Source organism: Metopolophium dirhodum, chromosome 9 (assembly GCF_019925205.1).
Source record: "Metopolophium dirhodum isolate CAU chromosome 9, ASM1992520v1, whole genome shotgun sequence".
NCBI classification, from domain to species: domain Eukaryota; kingdom Metazoa; phylum Arthropoda; class Insecta; order Hemiptera; family Aphididae; genus Metopolophium; species Metopolophium dirhodum.
The window spans coordinates 15,332,213-15,356,292 of NC_083568.1; the positions used below are offsets into that span (position 1 = coordinate 15,332,213).

Genomic DNA, 24,080 nt, shown 5'->3' on the forward strand with positions numbered 1-24,080 from the left:
TTTTTTTTTGGTGTCCGTTGACTGTCACCGTTTGGATCAACAAAAATGGTTCGTCCATTAATATTTTGAGTGAGATTTCTGCTGCATGGGTAATCGGAAATAGATGACTCAAAAGTTCTTAGTAATTTTAAAATTATCTAATCGAGGGAAAAAATGACGAAACAACGAGAATTATTACACAAAACCAGATTTCGAATTTGTTTTTGTTTTTGTTCAAAAATGAATAAGTGAAGACTTGGATTTATTCTAGAATTTTCTAGAGATTTAAAATTTTAAAATATTTTGGACCTTTCTGTTCTATAGTTCTATAGGTACATATTATTACATATCTAGTCATTTTTAACGAACAACATTTTTTCCATATATTTTATTATTCTAAATTTGTTGGCGCATTCGTCTATTTCAAAAATAATGTATTATACACAAGCATATATTATTATCGTAGTTAATTTACAAGATAAATGACGATAACCTAAACAAATATTACGTAATATGAAAAAAGCAAATTATGCTTGAAATAAAATACAAAGGACATACCTTTTTATAGATATTTACAGCACATATGTTATTATTTTATTTTAACTTTTGTACATTTTTGCTATATTTGCTGAAATCTTCATGCAATTTGAAGAGCTTTATAAAAATAATAATAACCGGATCCATAGTATATTGAAGTACATGTCTGTACTTGAGTAAACAATGGAGCATGGTTAAGATTTTTACTTAACCGAATTCAAAAGATGATTGTCAGTTATTATTTGTTCTATATCATTTTTAAATATCGAATGCTCAACCTCAATATAAGACTCTATAGCTGTATTTTTTCAAGGTAAAAGGACCTACACGCGAAGTAAAACTGATATCACACACCATTGTTCTGCCCGAAAAATCAACTAGATTTTCTTTTACCGCGTAATCTAACCGGAATGTTTTTTTTTTTATAAAGGTCGATGTATATTTTCGATTTAAACTGCTCGTGTTTGAGTGACTTTGTCTGGCTTTTAGGTGTGGTGAAAAAATAAAAATAGCTTTTTTTCCTACCCTAATACCTGCCCGGTATAATATATGTGACTATTGTATTAGCATAATACATTAAATTTTAGATTCACGTTCACGTTCACGTTAAAAGTTTTCGGTAAACCTAACAAAATACGTATAATATAATATCATAGTTTTTTTAACGTTATTACCAAGCGTGTGTGCAAAAACCTCAATTTAAAATAAATGCGATCACAGTAATTATATACATAATTGTGGTAATGATTTTTGCAGGTTTCGGTCAGAAAACGTGCATGCCAGATGGCTCGTGGTTCAAGCATCCGGACAGCAACAAGACGTGGTCAAACTACACTACGTGCGTCGATCTGGACGATCTTAAGGTCGGTGCCGTAAAAAATATCTCAGTTTTCAATTTCAGCGGTGGTAGGTGGTGGTATTGAACGCTCATCGCTCACCCGCCGCCACCCCTATTATTAGTTATTACTACTATGATAACGTGCGCCTCCGACGACGTGGCATTATCTATATACGTCTCATTTTTACCGAACCCTAACTATCACCTACTCTCCTCCTCCACCCCCTCCCCCCGACACGATTTATAGGCCGACGACGCTGACTGCCGCGTGACTAATGGCCGCACTTGTACCCTACACTGCCGCGTACACACAAGTCCTGTGATCATAATTTTATATATATGTATAATTTCTGTTTATTGTGCTTGTATATACAAATTATTATTATTATTATTACGTCGTAATAATGCACATTCATGGAAAATGTGGTACGCCGTCCATTGTCCAAACTGTATGTTCTGTATACCTGTGCGTAATTGAAACCGCCGCGGATATTTATCGTTCGAAAAAAGCCGCTGACGCGCCGAACAATACATACAACGGTAATAATAACCATTTTATATGTATAACTATAACGATAATAACGTGTGAACACATTATATTGTATCATCACTAATTCAGTGTAGTGTGTACCTACCAATAATTACCATGATATAGTATAATATACATTAAAGGTATAATATTATGTATGTTGTAGGTATATAATGTATGCCTCCAGCAAAGTTATGTGGGAATGGCGTATTTAGAGCAAAATATGTACCAATTGCCCTCTAAATATTTTTATAATGCATACCATAATACCACCACCTGTCGTAAAATAGGGTAAAGATAAATATTTAGCGGTGACGTAGTGGATGTGGGCTCTATAATATTCGGTGCACACTAGTTTCCTCCCAAAATATACGAATTGCCTCCCATGTTTATCGTAAATAAGGTTTGCATAAGCACACTAGTTGCTTCAGATGATCAGAGAGTTCATAATTATGTACGAGTCCACCTCCTTCACATAATGTTTACATTATACATTTTTAAAAATGATTAAGTATAATAAATACTAGATCCAATATTAGATCTATTTTATATTTTTGTAAAACTATTTTTAAGGACTATTATCTTAAGAAACAAGCAAACATTTTAATAACTGAGAAATTACTCGTATGACTTTTGAATTAGGTAAAATTAAAAAAAAATATCTCTAAGTAGTTTACAGAAAAAGTTCTGATTTGAAAAGCAGGAATTTATATCAGCACAGGATACCTCTTAAGGCCTTAAGACTTAAGTAGTAATAAAAAAATTCACGGGTTTGAAAAATAATAGTCTTCGAGTATATTTAAAAATTTTAAAAATCAGAATTTGAATACATTTATTATTAAAGGAAAAATGTGAGTGAACATTTGGCGAATTATCCAAACTAATGTGTTAAAAATATGTGAAGTTTTCATTTAAAGGAGTTTAAGACAGGGTAAATCCACTGGCATTATTTAATTTATCACATAAAACTCGGTGCAGGATAAGCTAACTAGCTTAATAACCATTAATACAACTATTTTTGTTGTTATAATGACTAACAGATTTTACAAAATGTAATCCATCAATATTTGTATTTTTATATACGATGAGAGCAATAAATTGGTACATTTGGTTGAGGGAAACTGTCAGCTGATACATTTTCTAAATGCAAAATACAGTAACCGAGGACAACTGGTGTATACCCAATTACCTATATTAATCCTACAGGCAATAGGTATACATTTTTAAGCACCCCCAACAATACGCTTGTACTTGTAATATAATACATTCACCTAGGCAGGAAAATTATTTTATTTTGCGTGTGTGTACGTTAATATATCGATGGCCTGCACACCGTCGGTGGACTTTGTCGACGAGAACAAAGGACGGTTTTTATTTCGCGTTTTTTCTTTTTTTTTTCTAGTTGAGGAATCAAGTGAACATGATCTACAAATGGGGCTACACCGTATCGCTGGCTGCGCTGGCGGTTTCCATATTCATATTCTTTTATTTCAGGTACTATACGCTGCACGTATTTTATAATACAATTTCGTAATAGATCGTTGTCGTCGCCACTCCCCTCGATTTATTGCTTCACACACATAAAGTGCAGGTATACTGGCTCGGCTACGTGCTTGGAATTTTTTAATATTTCCACAAAACGGTATTTGTGGAAAAAACGTATCATCGTCCATTTTCCACGAAATATCTCTATGATATTTAATACAGATATAAAATGGTACATGGTGTACATTATTGGTTTGCACGTCAAATATTCACTGCCGAAGACGTATATGTTATAATAGGAAAGATCAACAAGTCGCACGTTGATACACCATAATAATAATGTGGCTATACGGAGTGATCCTTTTACATTTTAACGTGAGACATTATTTCAGAAAACAAAAAGGTATATGAAAATATAATTTTAAATCAACAAGACTAGCTACGTTTTTACAAAAAATAATTATATATTTTAATATTTGTTATCGTTACCATTTTGTAAAAGTTTTGACTTTTTGAATGCCAACATACATTTTTAATTTTATTTTACAAAGCAGAATATTATTCGGAGTGTTTCCACCTATAAAAATAATATTTTGGACAAGTTGTTTATTAGTTATAAGTTATAACTTATCTATAAGTATTTAAAGTTTAGTTTAGCGGATCATTTGACCAACATTTTGCGGGGTACTTCTATACCACACCACTCCGCTCATCTAAACTTAAAATACTTATAGCTTATAAGCTACTCTTCCAAAATTCGATTTTTATGTATCGAAGGAGGTACTCAAAAAAATATTGTCTGCCTTGGAATAAGAAATTAAAAATGCATGCTGTCATTAAAAAAAGTTAGAAATTTAAAAAATGACAACAATAAGAAATAGTAAATATATAAGTATATTAGTATTTAGGTACCTACTTATTTTGTATTATGTGTACTGTGTATATGATATAGCATAAGTAAACGTCACGCTCGAAAACTTAGTTCTTAGTCTAGACGACTAAGTTGGAACCAGCGATTAAAACCATTTCAATCTTAGACAATTAATTGATGACAACTGTAGTTTCATTCTACAGTTTAAATAATTACTGTTATTAGACGATTCGAACGTCAAGCAAACGACTCTCATCAAATCCCCAAAGCAATCAAGTTCACGCGAAACGATGTCTTTTTACTACGGGCACTGAATATTTTTCAAAAAGAAAAACACTGTAATCCTACCAAAACGTTCGTATTTTTCGTGGATCAACTCTTCAACTAAAATCAACTCCGCATTAAGCCCCTGGAGACAATAAACTACCCTTCGCGAATGCATCTTTTAAACAGGGCCGTTCGCTGCTCGTATATATTGTATGTTTGGTATGATTTGGCGTTCGGAATTATTAATACGGTGTGTGTGGTGGTGGTGTGCTGTACAGTTGTAGTTGTCCGTGTGTGGGGGAAATGGTCTGGAAATAACACTATTGACCGGGGCAGGAATTTAGGTACCTAAACCTATCTATAACGCAATAGTGATGTAGTATAGTCGCGGTCCCGCACAGTTCTCAGCCCATGGGATGCGTCAGTAAATATAAATTATCACTAGTTGCGCGATAAATAATTATTTTAGTTTCGCGTTGGAACACGCATATTTACTTCAAAATCAGCCGAACGGTCAATTTATATTTTTCGATTAGCTGCCATATATTTTTAAAAGGTTTTTTTTTAATCCAAATAAATGTGTAGGCAAATGATAATGACAAAAAGATAACTGCCCAACGTGCGAAAAAAGCCATTCGTTTCTCATTTTATGTCATCGATGCTGGGTTACAGCGATCAATATTTTTTTTATTAAAATATTAACTTTATTATTTATACATTTACCATAAACATAGATGTAAAAAGTATCGCATTAAAAAAAAGATATCTACGTTAAGTGTCATAAGTCATAACTGTAAAATATGTACCCGTGACATAATAATATTATAGTTGCTGAGAATATTCTATTACGCTCTAAAAATGTATACATTCAAGCGTTTCAGATACGTCCTGTAACCTATGTATTAGGAATTAAATTCAAAAATAAAAATACATCTTATGAAAGTTATTTTTAATTTGGTAGGTTTTAAAATCATTTAGAGAATGACTATATTTGAAAGCTTTAGTCAAACCTTAAAATACTGTATTTTTAGCCTGCAGGCTGCGAGGTACAATATTTTTTAGTTTGTTTATTAACTATTTTAAATAATTAAGTTAATTTCCATAAGCTTTTAGTAAAACTAAATTTTAATCTATATTGTACCCACTTTTAATACTTGGTCATGCCCCCTTTTCTCTGTAGAACATTTTACATGTAATCATATTATGTTACGAGTTTACAGCCCATTGAACTTTCTGTTGACTCATGTTCGTATACTCAGGTAAACTAAATTTTCGATTGTTTTAATTAGTTGATATATATTATGGTAGTATGATTTTTATACAGCATACGAATGGTATGTTATATGTATGAATTAGGTAGATGCATTTAAAAAAAATTATATAATGCGATACATTATAAAAAGGAGAATTGAAATTCGGTTAAGATGACCAGTTAAATACGAATTTAGGGGTGAAAATGAAAATCATTAAGTAAAACAAAATAATTCCAAAAATTTGATTTATTGCAGAAATAAAGTGATATAAAAAATGTTTTCAGATTTTAAGTGGAACAAGGAATGTATTGTTTTTACAAGTTTTTTTATCTTATTTTCGTGAATACTTTTAAGACAGAAAGAGAGCGAAAAAAAATGATGTTGCAGTTTTAAAGATGGAAAATCGAGTCTTGATGGTCCTTTGAATAGGTCTGATTTTTTCTGATTTTTATTTTTAAATTTTCTGTAACCTTCCAACACTGTTTAACTTCCATAAGCTTCGTTCAAAATTGTTTTTTGATTATAATCTATTATTGGTTTAAAAATTATTTCATAATACTTACCATTATCGTGTTTTAAGATGAGCGAAGCGACACTAATGCTAAACACCCAGTCTTGATATCTTATCCAGAGTTTTTGGTTGGCACTTAGATACTTCTGAATCGGATTAATAATAAATTCGTTGATATCCATATTAGTTTCGAATTGTTGGGGTTTTTGTTCGTATCATCAATAATTGTAGATATACTATTGACAACCATACTCCTAATGGCTAATACAGAATACTATATTAGTTTTTTTTAACAACGGGTCAGCTAGGATGGATTTGGAAAACCCTTGATCTCGTTTTACTGTCCACAATGTTTCGAAATATAAAATCAAATTTTTCTCAGAAATGTCGGGGCCCGATTTTTATCGTAAATAATGTATTGTTTTAAAACTGCCTATCCTGTATAATAATATACCTACATAATGATATAGACACTAACTACAGGTCTGGGTTTAATATTATTTCCAGGAGCCTCACGTGCACTAGGATACAGATACACAAGAATCTATTCATATCGCTGGCCGTCAATAATTGTCTGTGGTTGGTGTGGTACGAAGCGGTGGTCGACAATTTGCCGGTACTGATGACGAACGGGGTAAGTAGTATAAGACACGAACCGGAAAAACGAGATCTCAACATTTTATTTACATGAACAACAAATTTGTTTTTATTTTTTTCAATTAATGATATACTTAATATATTTTTATCATCAATCCGAGAAAATAATTTACGGTCGTTACGCGCAAACCAACTGAAAATCGAAATTTTTAGCTGGGCTGTAAATTGCTACACGTTCTGGTCCAGTACTTTCTGGTGGCCACGTACTTTTGGATGTTTTGCGAGGGGCTGTACTTGCACACATTGCTGGTGGTCACGTTCCTCACCGAGTCCAAAGTGATGCCGTTCCTGCACACGATTGGCTGGGGCATACCGGCACTGTTGGTGTCCACGTACGCGGTTCTCCGGACAGCCACACCCGGCGAGACTTTACAGTTAGTACGTTTTAGATAATACGATCGTGGTGTAGGCATTGTATAAAGTTGTTATTTTTGATTCATAGAGAAATTCACAAATTTATAATTATTTTTCAATCCTCAGGACAGCCACTCCTCGCGATAATTTACAGTTAGTACGTTTTAGATAACACGATCATGGTGTAGGCAATGTATAAAGTTATTATTTTTGATTCATAGAGGGATTCACAAATTTAAAACTATTATTCCATCCGATATCACTGCCCGAAAACCGTCGACCCGCTGTAATACCTATACGCCATAATAATAAAAATAACAACGACCAGTAAATGTCCAGGGTCTTAACAACTACAGCAGTTGTCACTGCGTATTTCATTCGGATAAAAATAACTATCGAGACTGCTCGCGGCTGTAGGAAAGGATTTATTATAAGCATTTTCGTGGAATATACTTTTAAGATCCACATGCATAGTTTTGGTTGACTATATTGTCTCTGATTGTTTCTTTACTCTCGTCTTTGCCGGTAACATGTTCATAAGTATTACCTGACCGACTTCTAACAGCTCTAAGTTTATATTAGACCTTTCGTTTTGGTGCACACTGTAATATTATAATGAATGAATGAAAAAGGTTTTCAATTTTAAGTTTTCATTTAACGAGCATGATGACTTTGAGAAGGAATTTACGATGTACGTATATGGATTAATGGGACTAAGTAAAATATCTTTTGATAATTTGCAATTTGCGTTATGTAGTTTTGTAGCTATGTAGAATTTGTTTTATTAAATGCCATGCATGTAGATAATACCATTATGCACATTGCACATAATAGATCAATACATGATCTAAGGTTTTTTATTTCGAGTTCTTATTAGGATTACGTTTGAGATTTACACAAGATTTCTGTTTAAAAAATAAAAGTGATTACGATTTTAAACCTAGTTATGTACTTATGTGACTCTGTTCAATTATAATTTCATAAGCATTTAATACCATCAGAAAATGCTGTTGAATAAATATTAAATTTTCGCTTTTAATACTATAGTATGATACCCCTTTAATTATCATGAAACATGAAAAACCATACTACAGTCTTATTTATGTGATCCACGGTAAAACTGTTTTCAAAAGATAATATTCTTGAGTTATAAATATCTTATATTCATATAATAGTATTATGATTTGTACAAACTGTTGACCTACCAACTTATATAGTTTTACTTTTATATTAAGTTGTTTGAATATAAACGTTTGATATTTATACATTTATCATAACAATAGTAAGTATTACGTACTTACGTAGGATGGTCAAACAGAATTTAATAAATTTAAATTGATGTTGATAACTTCAATTCTACCGTTCTTATTGTTAATTATTAAAAAATTGTTTATAGATATCACTGGAAAATCATTGTTTTATTATTATTATTTGTTTTTTTTTTCAATATAATACTTTATGATTTATGATTACTGTATACTTCATAATATAAATCTTATATTTTCGTTGAAAATACAACTATTTAATGCGATGATTTGATGACTAAAATTCTAATTGATTTAGAATGCAATTCAAATATTTACTTCGAATAACCATGAATTTATTTTATGGTTTATTATAATATAAATAATATTTAAAGTTTATAAATTATTATACTTTTATATTGAACTATCCCTAAAGTGGTGTTATAATGTATTTCACCAAAAAGTCATATAACTGATCTTAATATAAGAACTTCCTATCATAAATCAAAATGTCAGCTATCAAACATTGAAACTTATAGTTAACCGATTTAACGATTTTTTCTTTGAAAAATTCTTTTTATCTTATACTAAACGTATTGTCTAAAAATATTTTTTCTTTTAAAATATATATTTTTGTTATTAGTTATTCCGCACTACCAAGTAAAATCAAATTATACATCGAATAGCTTATACATTTTTCGGTATTCTAATGTGTACATATTTATTTTACAAACCACAAATAAATTAAAACAATTCCATTAAAAATACCATCTTTTAAGCGGTTCAGCTTCATTGAAAGACCTTGGGCTTAAATTGAATCAAAATAAATTCAATGAATTTTGTGAAAATTTGGTAAGTGTAATCAGTATTAACTATTATTACAATAAATTGCTTTTGAAGCTGTTTAGATTTTAATATATTATTATTAAAATCACATAGGTATTATTACTTGTCAGACGTTTTTTTACCCAATATTTGTTTAGGTCAGATCGATTGAAATTGGTTAAATTATTTTAATATTTTATTAATGGTCTCAATGATGTAAAATAATGGAAAATAAAAAAAAAATGGCTGTAAATTATTATATGTATAGTAATAATATGTTAGATACACAACAGAGTCAATTAAATATTATCATAGGTACAGATCAATGTATTTCTACAAACTAATTAATTATACGATATTTTTAACGATTTAAGATTACCGATTTAGCCCAAACTTATATTTATTCAGTAGGTAGTAGTGTACAAGTGACTTTGGAAAACGTTCCCCGTGTTAAGCAATTATCACATAAAATTAATTTTGTTTACGTATAATCTCTTGGAGTGGTTTGCTTATACTGATGCAACGATGCGGTTTAAACGTGGATTTACGATTCATCTTAGCTTAAATTCAAGTTTCAAAATATCACTAATTATTTTAGTTATTATTAATATTGTATAACACGTCATTGTGAGTACATTTCTTTGAACATTTGATATTTATAATTTAACTAGCTGATCCCGTGCACTTCGTTACCCGTTAAATGTACAAACTTTTATTTGATTCAAACATTGTTCAATGTGTTATTTAATATTCGATGTATGATGTTCTAGATTTATCTTAATTTTTCTGTTGCCTGGAATAAAATTCTTATTCGCAGCAGTATATTATCAGGTAGGCAATCTACCTGTGGTAGATATCGGACCCCGTGCTGTTTCTACGTAAGTGTATAAATTAACTCTAAATATCAAAGTTATACCAAGTTTGTCGTTTTTACTTGGTATAACTTTGATAAAAAAAAGTAAATTCAATCCTTTTAAAAAAGTAAAAGAAAACCAAATTCAACCCTTTTTAGATTAGTCTATCTTTTTCACATAGGTCTAATCTTCACACAAACATTAATTTATATATATATATAATTGAATCCTAGTTGCATTGTGGCTTTGTCGTGAAGTATTTGATCGCCTTTGTCTTGGCATGGTATTGTTAATGAGAATATCGGCACAATAAAACAAAGTCGTACCTAGAAAATGCTTGATTGTGTAATTATAATACATTTATTTTTTGTTTATTTAAATGTTTGTAATTAATTACAAAAAAATATTATGATAATAATAATTATTATTGTCTATATATATAATAGATTAGCTGCTCCTGCGCACTTCGTGGCCCGTAAAAAATTATAACTCTTAAGAAATTGTGATTATTCAACTCCTTTTTGGCGTAACTCACCGATAAGTAAGTGCATATCAGCCACCCTGGTAGGCAATGTGCGAAAATTTGATTCTGCCCTATTCACCAATGGCAACCAATATTAAATAAATACTCTATCTATTAATTATTTCTTCTATAATCAATAGCGACCATTTATATAAACAAACATTTCCACCGTAAATCTCAAAATCCCTGTTTGAGCACTTCCCCAGGCTTCTATTAATTGGTTGTAGCGTGATGTTATATAGCCAATAGCCTTTCTCGATAAATGGACTATCCAACAAAAAAATAATTTTTTAATTCGAACCAGTAGTTTTTGACATTAGCGCGTTAAAACAAACAAATAAACAAACTCTACAGCTTTATTAACTATATTAAACGACGACGACACAATTATATTATGCATACTAAACTATATTATGTTGAAAAAAGTCTAAAATTAATTTCCCGCAGATTATTTCAATACCAATTGTATAACCAATTGCAATCCTACCTACTCGCATCCAATTCCAGTTCCAAGTCTTTTTTTGATTTTGAATTTAATTTTTAAACAAGAATCGTTTTTGTAAATTACAATTTTTTACTGTCATTTGATTTTTCGTTTATCATTATCATTTATCACCAATCGTGCAATGATTCGCTTTTGTCACCGTTGTCTCTAACTTTTTTTGAATACTTTCCGATAAGCAATTGTAGACATTTTTATTATTATTTCTTGAACGAGTAATTAAATTTGTACTACGCATTATAAACGTAGTATTCAATGTTGTTTTTTTTTAACAAAATTATTCTCTTATGAATATTCTATGTTTTATATCAGTTTTATCATATACCTAGAAAATTTAAACTTAAACATTAATTTTTGTATCTGTCCTGTTTTAGTTTGTTAGATTGAATTATTCCATCACATTTTTCGGGTAATATTACCTTTTAAGATCGACTTTCTCGTATGTAGTGTAGGACTGGACGGAATAATAATATGCTCAATGATACTTACACCTAAAGTTTGTTTTTGAAACAAGCATATTATCAGCAGCAGCAGCAATAGCAGCAGTCGTTATTGATATCTTTCTCTATTCGATGTACCTATCAGCTATTGGTAAAAATCATAATTGATTGTCAGTGCAGTTACATAATAATTAAATGGCATTTTATAAGGGATTGTGGAATATACTTTTCACATGTAGCTTAATTTTTTTTTTTTAAATATTGCTAAAATTAGGGAAATAAATCATTCCTGTGCTGTAGGTATTAGATATTTTGATTCAAAGCATTTTTAGTAATTATATTTAGAAATGGATATTCGTAAGTCAGTAAAATGAACTGGAATTCTTGGAATTAAACAGTCTGTTGTGTATTGTCACTTATAATGTATACAGTATACCCCATGCCTCTCAGCCATACTTATAATTAAATTTAATTTTAATTAAATAGTGACCGGATATTTAATTTTGGCTAAGTAGAATACCATACACTACGTAATATCTAAAAACAGCATCTGATATATTCTATACTTTACTAATATTACTGCACCCAATAAAATAATAAGTTTTTTTCTTGTTCTTCAAAATTAAATTACTTGTTTGTGTTTGTTTTTAAATTATTATATCAACATATAGAGTGAGTCGTAAAGTTTCATATCTACGTTTATTGATTACGAATGTCTAACAGTTACCTATGTTATTATAACAATATATTATATTATTATTTATTTTCATATTTTATTGGCAAGTAAAGATGCAAAATTATGTCGTAATCATATTATATTGCTATAATATTAGTGGCACTACGTAGAAAAGGTAATCTACAGATAGCAAAATACGACAGATAGCGAAAATAATGTTCTTTATACCAAAACAGAATATTTTCCATACATTATGTTTTTTTATTTTATAATCCAAAACTTTTCTTAATCATATATAAGTCCGTGTCGACAGTTACACTATTTTGATGTACCTAAGAATAGTATAGAATATTTCACCGGTGAAACATATATTAAGAAACCATTATCGATATGTCAGTATTCATTTTTATTCGCCAGTTTGAGTTCCAATTAGATTTAAGTGACGTTGTGAAGCTGATACGGGATTATCGAAAAAGCGCCACCGCCGTGTCATCGGTATAAATAGTTAACGTCGTTAATTGTTTGTCAGATGTAAATGATGATTATGTCGATGAGCGTGGAAAAAAATAAATCAATACGACTAATTCAATATCGAAAAATTAATTTTCCAATTTAGTTGAGTTTTAATATAGTACGACAGTATAATTAACGGTCTTGTGCCCATCATCTGATATTGTACTTAGCGTGGGTTGTGTGGTATTTGTGTACGGTGTGAAAATCTGTTTTTAGATTTTAATTCAATGTGGCACGTCTTTATACTAAACAGGTACTTAAAACGTTACGTGACTGAACTGCAAGATAACGGATCAGATTCAGCGTTACAAGTTTGCCATATTCACAGAGGAATAGGCGGTTGGGACGAACTAAGCATATTCTATATTCTGTAACAAATGTAAAAATTTCAAAATAAATTCATCTCGACAACTTTTTACTGGGTGTTCTTAATTTCCTGGCTAGTATGGCGGTGTCACAGTCGCGAACGCGAAATTTTCCCGCCATTAACCCAACATAACCAGGACAAATCAATTTAAATTGAATTATAAATCGGAGCGCGTCTTAATAACGCGATAAAATTGTCATTACATTATAGCCTTCCTAACAATCTCCCGTAATTGCGGTCCATGAATATCCCCGCGGACAGCTACCTGCTACCGCGTCACTGGTTCGTGGTTGCTCGTTCCGAAAACAAATACTTACACTGTACGCGATAGACACACTGTCGCCCGCGTCTCACATGCTATACCGTGATTGAGTCAAAACTCGATTATGCGAAGCGCCTCGTGAATTTCAATAATAATTAAATAACTATACATATATAGGAAAAAAAAATCAAACAGCCTTACGCGCACATTTTCCCAAACGGAATACCTACAGTTTTGTCGAAATATAATGTAATATAGAGTGTTCATAAACCACGTAAGGTCACTGCAGAACGTCGTTTACCACGCGGTGACACCATTTTGTTGACTTTAATAATATTGTTTCCAGTGTGCTGAAACCGTCAAGTTATATTCTGCTCAATGTTCGTGGAAATCGGAAAGACGTTATATAGAACCACTAACATAATATTATAAAACATACAACGTTCTAGATACACGTCGTCGTTATAAATCGATAATATTTTATTAATATTGCGATTAGTTGTCAGAAAAGTAATCAAACGATGCGTTTAATGTTGCTTATACGCAATGTCTTTTATTGTTGACATTCACAACGAATGCGGTAGTGATAAAAAAAAAATTGATCGAGAAAGGGACTCGTTGAAAATCAAGGAAAATCCTAGTATAATAATATAGTTAAATTTATGTAAATCAATACGTTCGTTTTATACAAATAAGGAGTTTCCCAAGTTACATTGAATTTAAGAAAATATAAGAATATGAATTTTAATTAAAACTTAACTGCATTATTCGTCGCACATGTCGTCGAGTTGTATTATTTCATTTCCCAAGGTATATTACTCAAATTTACCAATATGTTATGACTACGGTAAAACGATTTTTTCGAGCATAAACAGTTTCAAAAGCTTTTAATATTAATAGCCGTGTAATATATTTTAAGGTCAATATTAAACCCGATCATGTATAAAACGTGTACGGTCTGATGTTTAGCTTTAGAACTCGCTCAGCCTCCGAAATTGCTCATTTGAAAGGCGTATAGGGTACTATCGAATGTCATTATTTTCGGGGTTTCGTGATCCGTATCATTCAAATACCCACTTGACTGCGTGTCTAAGCCGGATGGCTTCGTGAAACTTCGCAATCCTTATGGGATTTCGGCAATGGACGAGGAAATAAATTAACTCATTTAATAAAACATTCATATATATATAATGTTTTTTTTAATAGTAGTAATTAGTTCTGTTCAGTGCTCATTATTCAGTATGTATAAAACGTATACAAATATTTATAGTCTGAAGTTTCTATACACAGTAACATACGATGTAGGTACTAATATTCAGACGCTGTTCGATGAATAGGTAAAACAAAAAATAACGTTAAAATAATATAGTACCTATTTAACATTTTTCAGTTTATATTAATAAATAAAAATCTACGGGTGGGTTTTTATAAAAACTGCCAAAAAATGATTGATCAATCTACAGCTGCGCTTTTAATGTTAAAATTAAATTTTAACTATAAAAGGGTGTACGTTCCTTATAGATTCAAAAATTCCTTTATAGAACAGTTGAAGAAAGACGTGGAAGCTGTCTCGTATGAGGAACTAAACGAAATGGTAATTGATCGGTTGAAGTGGATAAGTGGAAGTATGGAATAACTGTAAACCAACCTACAAGTTGAATAAAAAATGGAGAGAATCCAAAACAATTTCAGCCGTAAAGCACTATATTCTATGAATTTATAAAAGTAAAAATTTGAAAACAAAATTTAACGCTATCATATTATATAAACATAATTTAATAATTATGATAAAACGGAAGAAAAGTCTAAATATATTATTTTGTTCGCATAATATTTGTAACACGGCTTATCGTACAGGCAATATAGCTGCATGGGATAATATTGCAGGAGAATAAGATCATAATATTAAGAAAACTGACTATAGCATAATTTTTCGTATATTAATAACTTTATTTTTATTTAACTCGTTCATGCGTAAATTCAAAATGTTGTCAATTTCTAAAGAAAAGTATCGAACGGTGTCTTATCAACTCAATCTGAAGGACATTCGGTATGGCGTCGGTCTAATAAGCAGGGTACAGGATTTGAACCCGCGACTCACTCGCCGGACGCATAACAGTGGACTACTGCAATCTTATGATATTAGCCTCGACATTCTATCTCTCAGGCCAGAATGGCAGTGTGTACGGTTGAGGAGAGAACGCAGGCCGTGTCAAGTGGTCAGGAAAGTTCAAAGTATTTCTTGACAGGCTGTGTGATATTGTTGTGTATTGCGATGGAGTACCATATTTATAGATTGTATTAATATTATGTCGATAGGTACATACTCACATATCGTTCGTTTATTTCAGAGTTTTTGTTCTATTATAATGACTGAATGGTGTAACTCTGAGAGTAAAAAATATTACCTATTTCACCTCAGCAATGTGTCTTTGAAAAAATAAAATATAAGCTTGAAATGACGGCCAATGGTTTATATGTTATAATGTGGGAGTTATTATTGTATGTGAAAAATGAATTTGACATGTTATGTCTTGGCATTCAAATGATTTGTCAAACTCTGAATTAGAAGCTTGATAAAACCATCTGGTTGGCCTTAAATAACCTGAATATATTCGTAAGTATTATATTATTTTATGTTTTCAGTGACAACAGTTTTGTAGTTGACATTTGCAGGTTCAATTCATAGAAAATTAAACAAAATGTCATTGAAAGATGTTATCAGCTTAACCGTGATTTTGTACTCACTTTTTGTAATAACACCCGGCTGTTGCGTAGAATTTATTACGATGAAAAATAATTTTCCTTTTACCATAATTCTTTGCTATAAAACATGTTTAACTACAGTTGTCATATTTACTGTCATGACTTATCATAAACTTTTCCCATTAAAACAACTTTCGTTTTATTTTGTGTGTAACCTACGAATTGTCTACAGCCATCACTAAGATAAATTCAAAAACTTTAATATACCTAACATAATATTACGGTACACTAACAAAACCCGCAATCATTATTGCATGTTCGAAAAATAAAAATGTATTTTTAAAACCAGATGTCGTTTTACGTTCGTTGGTCACTATTTTGGGGCTTTTCCTTGTGCGATTGTGTTGGATAGTGTGACTTATAACGTATAATGTCAAGTACCTACCTACAGTTATTAGTTTTTGAATAACAACAAAATAGGAAAATCGTTGTATAAGAATTTGTTAATTTACGGGTGAATATCCAATGTCCAACTTTAAAAGCTTGTAAAACTTAATTTGACCTTCCGGTAAACTTTTTTTGTTGTTGTTAAATGTAAGAAAACTAAGGAAAATCTCGTATTACATTTCAAAACTTTAGAAATAAATGAAACTCAATTTTTTCTTATGCCTATATGTTGCTCAAAAACATCAAACAGAGTCGCAATGTTTCGAACATTTTATGATGCAGAGAAATTGCTAATATATAAATGATTCAGTAAAAATGTCATGTATTTACGGTTATTTTTTAGAGGTACCTACACCAAATAACAAAATCGATATTTTCAAAATTGATTTTGTGTAAACATCACAGTTTACTTTATTTTTTGTTTGTTTTTCCTGAAGCTTTTGAAAACTATTGGGATTATTTTATTTTCGCCCCAAAAAGTACCAACTAGATTCATTTTTGTACCAGAAAAGATGCGGTTGTAGAAAATCGAAGTATTTTTACTGCCCCAAAAGTTGATGACAGACAAAAATAAAAACACATCATTGTAAAATCAATACATTTATGGCTCCACTCAGAATCTAAAATAAAACTAAAAATAAAATACAACTTTTTGTGTAATAAAATATATGAAGTGTAAATGCTGAAAAAAGTTTAAAGTTATGTGATTCTTTTAGGTACAACTAAATAATTTCACGGAAATCGTTGAGCATTTGTCTGCCCTAAAAAAAAATGAATTTAAAATACTAAAAAGATATAAAATCTTTTCACCTCACTCGGCATATTTTTACATAAATAGTTTTAAAACGCAAAATACAATTTTTTTTTAAATTAATTTTCTTTATAATATTGTTGAATGAGCTCGATTAAACCACATTTAGGTCAGTAATTCGACGATGGAAATACAATCGAATTACGTTATTTACTTATTAAACCTATAGTAGTATCAATTTATGATTATGCGCTCTAAGTTAGGAAAGTTTGATTTATTTAATATATATATTTATTCGTATTATAATAGACATTATTTCTAACGAATAATTACTATAGATATTTTAATGAAATAAACTAACGAAGTAACCCGCACCATTATCTCGTTACGTGTCGAATGTTATAACATTGACGGTCCCATATTTTATAGAAAAGTTTATTTTCTCCTCAAAGAATCAAACGTAGATCTCAACATTACAGTTGAGAGTTATTAATATTATTATTATCTTTGACTTTATAATATTCTTTGCTACTCAGTCATAGTAATATTATAGGAACAGTATAACTTTAATAACAATGTTTTCTTTATCATGAAAATTTAATTTCAACTTTAATAAAACATAGTGTTGTTAATTATATTCAACAATATTTATAAGTTTTGATACGTTCCATTTATTTGCATCGAAATAATATAATCGTTATATTATAATATTATAAAATCGCTGGAATACATGCTATATGTTCATTATTTTTATTACGAATAAAAAATATTTTACCACAATTTATTTGTGATAGTGATTGATTGGAGTGTGAAAAGAACAAAAGTTGGACCATACGTACAATCGATGTATTGTGTTTTTCACATATAGTTGTTGCAGTAGATAACTAAATAATACCTATTTTAGTGCATGCAGATCGGAACTATGTTCTTTGGATGCACTGTACGTGCAGACGAGAGACATTCAATTTATTGTTTATAGATTATGTTTGAAACGTCTATACCTAATGAAATATGGGATATAATTATATGCGAATCACATAATGCGACGTTGTGATAGTAGTCGTCGAAAACCGTTTTGAAAATCAATATAGTTCATTAATTTTCGTTTCAAAAGTTGGTCCTCGGGCGATTGAGCACAATGAACCGTTTAAAATTAGACGGAGAAAAATAATTGAATTCATCTTTTATAGGAGACCCGTTTATCAGACGTCTGCGAAGTTTATATTTAATTGCGAAAGTAATGTGATAAATGATCGCAGAAGTTCTCTTGCCGGTCGTCACCAGAACATACGTCGAACAATTAACTGCATTACACGACGCTAAGAGATTTATCCTTAATGTCCAATCTCCAAAGATACAAATGAATACGCATACGGTGGTTTTACCGGTTTGTAGACGAACCCTAGTGTAGGTGGATAAAAAAGTAACTCAATAGGCACTTAAAAAAATATTTTTGTTGGAAATGTCGACTCAACAGTCATGGGTTTTTCGACAGAAAATTTATACCGTTGTCTTAAACTAATTTTGTAACGCCATCTACCGTGCATTAGACGTACCTATCATACACAACCGACTTATTTACGGTGAGTCCGGAAAAGTTAAAAGCTATGATAGAAATACTATTTATGAACCATACCGTCGTTTTGCATTACAGTAATATCGTACATGTTTAGATATTATTTAAGTCGAAATTTGAAAGCATTTGTTTCCTACTTTATTAATGTCAATAATTTGATAATTTCTCAAAACTAAAAAGTGTTACGAACAGCCGCCTAACAATGTCTATGCATATTCTTATTTGATCCAACTTGAAAAATATTTTTTATTTATATAATATGATACTGTATATTATTTTGCATTATGTATTGTACATTTGTATCTAACTTAAATTTAACAGTATCCAATACTAAAATAAAATTCTTACAATATTATTTGTTTTAAAAATATATCAACTTATTAAACATCGTACCCAATATAGCTTTGCAAATTCGTAATTTTGTTGCAAGACACAATATTATTATTCACACGCATAATGATTTGAAAGACTTGGAATCATTTCGTTTTAAATATACGTAGGTACATTTTATCATAAAAAACATGTAGTGTGCATATATTGTATACTATTTATTTATTTTTTCACTAAAATAATGCATACCGTATATTATGTATATCATTTTGACTTTGTGCTGTATATGTTAATGAAATATTTCGTTTGCTTTCCAATATTCATGTAACATTCAGTATAATATTATTCCCACGTGGAAGCAATAAATAAAATATGTTTCCAAGATGAAATCGTCATCGAATAACAATGAAACGGCTTGTGTTCAATAAAGAGAGAGAGGACAAAAATATTTTTCTACCCCGATATCGAAATATATTTTTTCTTTTGCAATATGTTAGAGTGTATCTGTCAGAGTGAAAATTGGCTAAATAACATACAGCAGGTACAGTGTTTGTATTATTTTATTGTTATTATTTGTTTACAACATACTTTAATCTTAATGTTATAACTTAATAATATGTTTAATAGTTAAATATTTATGAAAAAAAAACGAGGTTAGCTTGGGTTTACGTAAAAATAACAACAATAAAAGGAGTTAATACAACACTTGGGTTTATTATAAATCAATAATAGAATTATATTAATACCAACGTATGTGTACTAAACAAGCAGTTTTTGTGAAAAAAAAAATGTAAGATTTATTATAAATTTATGAAATATTGTTCTATAGTATCGTTAACTTTCACTCTGACTTTTGTTTCATAAATGTATGTAAAAAAAATGGGTACATTTGATTAAGAGAATATAAAATATAAAAATGTAATTGATTGAAACAATTTTTATTTTAATGACTAGAAATACGGTTTTTAAATAGAAAAGAGAGAAATACGTTAATAGTGAAATTTTTTAACGTCTTGAAACAAAAAATATAAATGTAATATAAAATGTTTAATTGCACATTGCGAAGACGATTCAGACAATAATATTAAATTTAATGCAAAAACAGTCGATTTGTATAATGTAAGTCATTGTTTTTAATCAGGCTTCGTACGGAAATAGATATTTTAGTTTTATCGGTTTTTCAAATCGTACTTTATATTTTTCATTTCAAGCCGTAACATCATATCAAAGTATCTAACTGTATCGTTATTACTTATCATACATGTAACACACGTTATTATATTCACCAAAACACTTATAATCATGCTATCACTACTTGTACATAATAATATTATAATAGAATATACATGGCTTTTTAACTATTTATCTATTTTTACAATTAAAGTTGCTGGATACACGAATCTCTTTACTCGTGGATACTATCGGGTCCGGTGTGTCTGTCGATGTTGGCCAACCTCGTGTTTCTGATCAACATCGTCCGACTGTTGCTGGTCAAGTTGCACGCCCGGCAGATCACCATGTCCAGTCCGAAGCACGTGGCGCCCAGGGAACGGGCGCAATCGTTCAGCCTCCGGAGGTGAGTACGATCCGAAAACCGTCCGGTTCGATGTCTGTAGGAAAAGCAGCTAACGGCGCGGTATTATCGGACTTTAACCGCAATTAATACGACTTGTCTGGTGTGTCCGACAGCTTCAAACGGAACAACTGCAGCGTGGACAGCTACGACAAGGCGCCAGCGTCGTCGAGTAGGACCGGAAAGGCGGTACGGGCCACGCTCATCCTGATACCACTACTCGGGTTGCAGTACATCGTTACGCCGTTCCGACCGGAACCCGGCACTTCCTGGGAACCCGTGTACCAGGTCACATCCGCGGTGGTCGCCTCGTGCCAGGGTTTGTGCGTGGCTCTATTGTTTTGCTTCTGCAACGGAGAGGTGAAGACGGCAACTACGTTAACAATAATAATAATAATCATATTTTCATACACATTAATATATTTTGCTGTCAAATAACAACAGTTTTCTGTTTGGCTTCACGCAGGTACTCTCCGAAATGAAGAAACGGTGGAAACACTGCTGGATCAACAAGAACGGGTCGTGGAATCCTTGCATGAGAGGCACGTCCGTCTCCTCGCCGCAACACCACCCACGGCTATTGGTGACCGAAGATCAGCAGACCCAGGTGACTTATACAACTCTTTTCGTATTTAATTTCTATTTACTGTAATATTCGAAGTATTTTCAAATAACCAAGTTTTCAAAAAACGAGTAAGAAAATTACCGTTTTACGATAAAAAAAATTCACTTCGTTTGATATAATAATAATAATAATAATAATAATAATAATAATAATAATAATAATACTTGTTGGCCAATGGCTCTCTACTAATTCACTATCGTTTATTCAAAGGGTTTTGGTTTTTATTTTCAGAGGACCGGAAGCATACAAGTATTGCCGCGAAAAGATTCTGCCGAATGTTTTCAAAACGTTCAACTCTAGGACACACACAACACGCGTTACGACATTAATATTATTTTTTTCCTGTACAATATAATACGTGTAATATATCATGATATAATATTTTCCCGGCGCTCTTCAGACGACTGCGTCTCTTATCTGCGACTGGACCGGTTGCGTAGTGCCTGTGACGTTGGTGTGCGTGGTGCCACGTCTCTTGATCCTTCGGATGTACTTGTGAAAAGCCCCGTGCACGTCCACGTTGGCGAAACAGAACAACACTGACACGCAAAGGCCCTGGAACATGGCAAAAAACGACAAGGTCAGAAAAATGCGTCGGCGGTGGTTATATCTACCAGGCAGGGGTGTGCTCAGGCGTTCATGGACTCCCGTATCCGACTAACCGTCGGTTTTATAACGATTTAAATTTTGAAGAAAAAAAACAACACTTCTGTGTTATTTTTGGCTAGTCGGGTTTTTTCTTCGTGTCCCACCAAATGTTATGAAAACCCGTCAAGCTGTATTTCCTGAAGTCTATTGACCTGAGGTCAAAATATTACTGTCAATTTTTTATTTTGGAAAATCTGAGCGTCCCATACTAAGTGTTGGGCAAAAAACTCCACAGTAGTCAATTATAACGTCTATAAGAATAAATACAATCATGTATATCATAATATAATAATATATTATATGATTTATGAATGGGGCAATAATGTAATATAATAATCACTTTAATTATATAAAAAAACTAGTATAAAAAAATGTATTAAAATATTATTTATTGTTTTATAATTGCCATGGCAATCAAATAAATAAATTGATAATGACTTAAAAAAAAGACAAATAATATACAGTTATGAATATTGAAGTTTAAAAAGCATTTTAAATAAAACATCAGAGAGGATTGGCAAAATCTATGGTGGTGGGAAAGCAGGGGATGAAGCCACTAGCAATCAATAAAAAATAAAGCTTAACAAAAATAACCATGGACAATGATTTAATATTTAATTACGGAGTTATATTAATTTTACTAACTATTTTTTTTATAGTGAAAGTTAATTTATTTTACCATCAATTATAATACACATCAATCCAACCCTATTATTAGTATTGGAAAATTCATTGAATGTATTATAATGGACGATGTAGTTTATTGAAATATATAGATTACAAATTAATAATCTTTACAATTACAATTATTGTAATTGTTGGCCAATAACCACGGAGATTTTTTGCCCGGCACTGACTACACCCAATATCCAACCGTAGAGATAATGGATAATAATGTGTTATGGATATACGAGTATGGATAGACCTCGAATCCACAGGGATTCGCAGTGTTCGCGGCCGTATATTTTTTCCTCAGCTACACGATGAATAAATAATTTTTATTCTCTCGGATTCTGCGATATCGAGGCCGAGCTCGATGATCGACTCCACATTCGGTCAATGGTGGTATCAAATTCACATATATACGTTTTGCGGATCGTAGTCAATATCCATACTCGTGTATCTCAATAGTGTCTAGATACTGGTGTAATAATGAAATGTTAATAATATATTATTTTTGCAAAATTATTGACGGTGGCGATTGAAACGCAGGCGTATTCTCGACTGCAGTCGTGTGTCACTCACCTGGGTCGACACCAGTACAACGGAAAATATCTGATAAACCGTTTCCACGGTGGTCTTGTGCTTGGGCCGGTACGGTATGAGGATGTAGTGGATGCCGAACAGGGGAACCAGGATCAGCGCGGCCCTGACCGCCTTCCGGACTCCGATCGGCGCCGGGTTTGTCGAGTTCCGATGCAGTTTGGTGAGCAGCACCCGCATGACGTTCATCAGGAACATCAGGCTGGTCAGTATGGATGCGAAAACCGGCACGGTCAGCACCCACTGGCAGTGGCTCTCGTGCATCCAACACCTGCGATTTATTAATATTATTATTATGATTACAAACGGTTTTTTTTTTTTATCTTTTTGTCGTGTCGTAAACATATATTATAGTATACATTATTATTATTATATAAAATGGTATTACGGTTTGTGTCGATCTTATATACACTATACATTTTAAGAGTGATAACTTGTTAAAAATCACGATTTGTATTAATTGTTTGCGATGATGGTATAATCCGCAGGTACGTTACAAAAATTATACATGAGAGGTTTATCGTATTATTATGCGTAAGTCCGTTCACGATAACCGATTGAAATTGTATAACTGCTAGTGTTTATTTCAACTTTATATCCTGGTGGGGGGGGGGGGTATTGTGAATTTCCAAGGAGGTGTGTCATAGGTAAATAATAAAGGGAAGTAAAAATAT

At 31.4% G+C, this 24,080-nt stretch overlaps 2 protein-coding genes across 6 annotated transcripts in view; one reads left to right on the plus strand and one right to left on the minus strand.

Moving 5' to 3' along the window:
- Positions 1-21,894, plus strand: part of LOC132951995 (calcitonin gene-related peptide type 1 receptor-like) — a 76,961-nt gene extending 55,067 nt beyond the window's left edge. For all 5 annotated transcript variants that reach the window (XM_061024094.1, XM_061024095.1, XM_061024096.1 and 2 more), the window contains 8 exons: positions 1,273-1,379; positions 3,286-3,377; positions 6,778-6,904; positions 7,081-7,301; positions 20,682-20,873; positions 20,987-21,230; positions 21,337-21,477; positions 21,727-21,894. In XM_061024094.1, coding sequence (XP_060880077.1) covers positions 1,273-1,379; positions 3,286-3,377; positions 6,778-6,904; positions 7,081-7,301; positions 20,682-20,873; positions 20,987-21,230; positions 21,337-21,477; positions 21,727-21,795 — 1,193 coding nt within the window. In that variant the 3' untranslated portion in view covers positions 21,796-21,894. The remainder of the gene's footprint in view (positions 1-1,272; positions 1,380-3,285; positions 3,378-6,777; positions 6,905-7,080; positions 7,302-20,681; positions 20,874-20,986; positions 21,231-21,336; positions 21,478-21,726) is intronic.
- The window catches only part of LOC132951997 (calcitonin gene-related peptide type 1 receptor-like), a 114,982-nt gene continuing 112,425 nt past the window's right edge, over positions 21,524-24,080 (minus strand). The window contains exons 8-10 of the mRNA XM_061024099.1: positions 23,389-23,677; positions 21,854-22,050; positions 21,524-21,791 (exon numbers count right to left, since the gene is read on the minus strand). Coding sequence (XP_060880082.1) covers positions 21,892-22,050; positions 23,389-23,677 — 448 coding nt within the window. The 3' untranslated portion in view covers positions 21,524-21,791; positions 21,854-21,891. The remainder of the gene's footprint in view (positions 21,792-21,853; positions 22,051-23,388; positions 23,678-24,080) is intronic.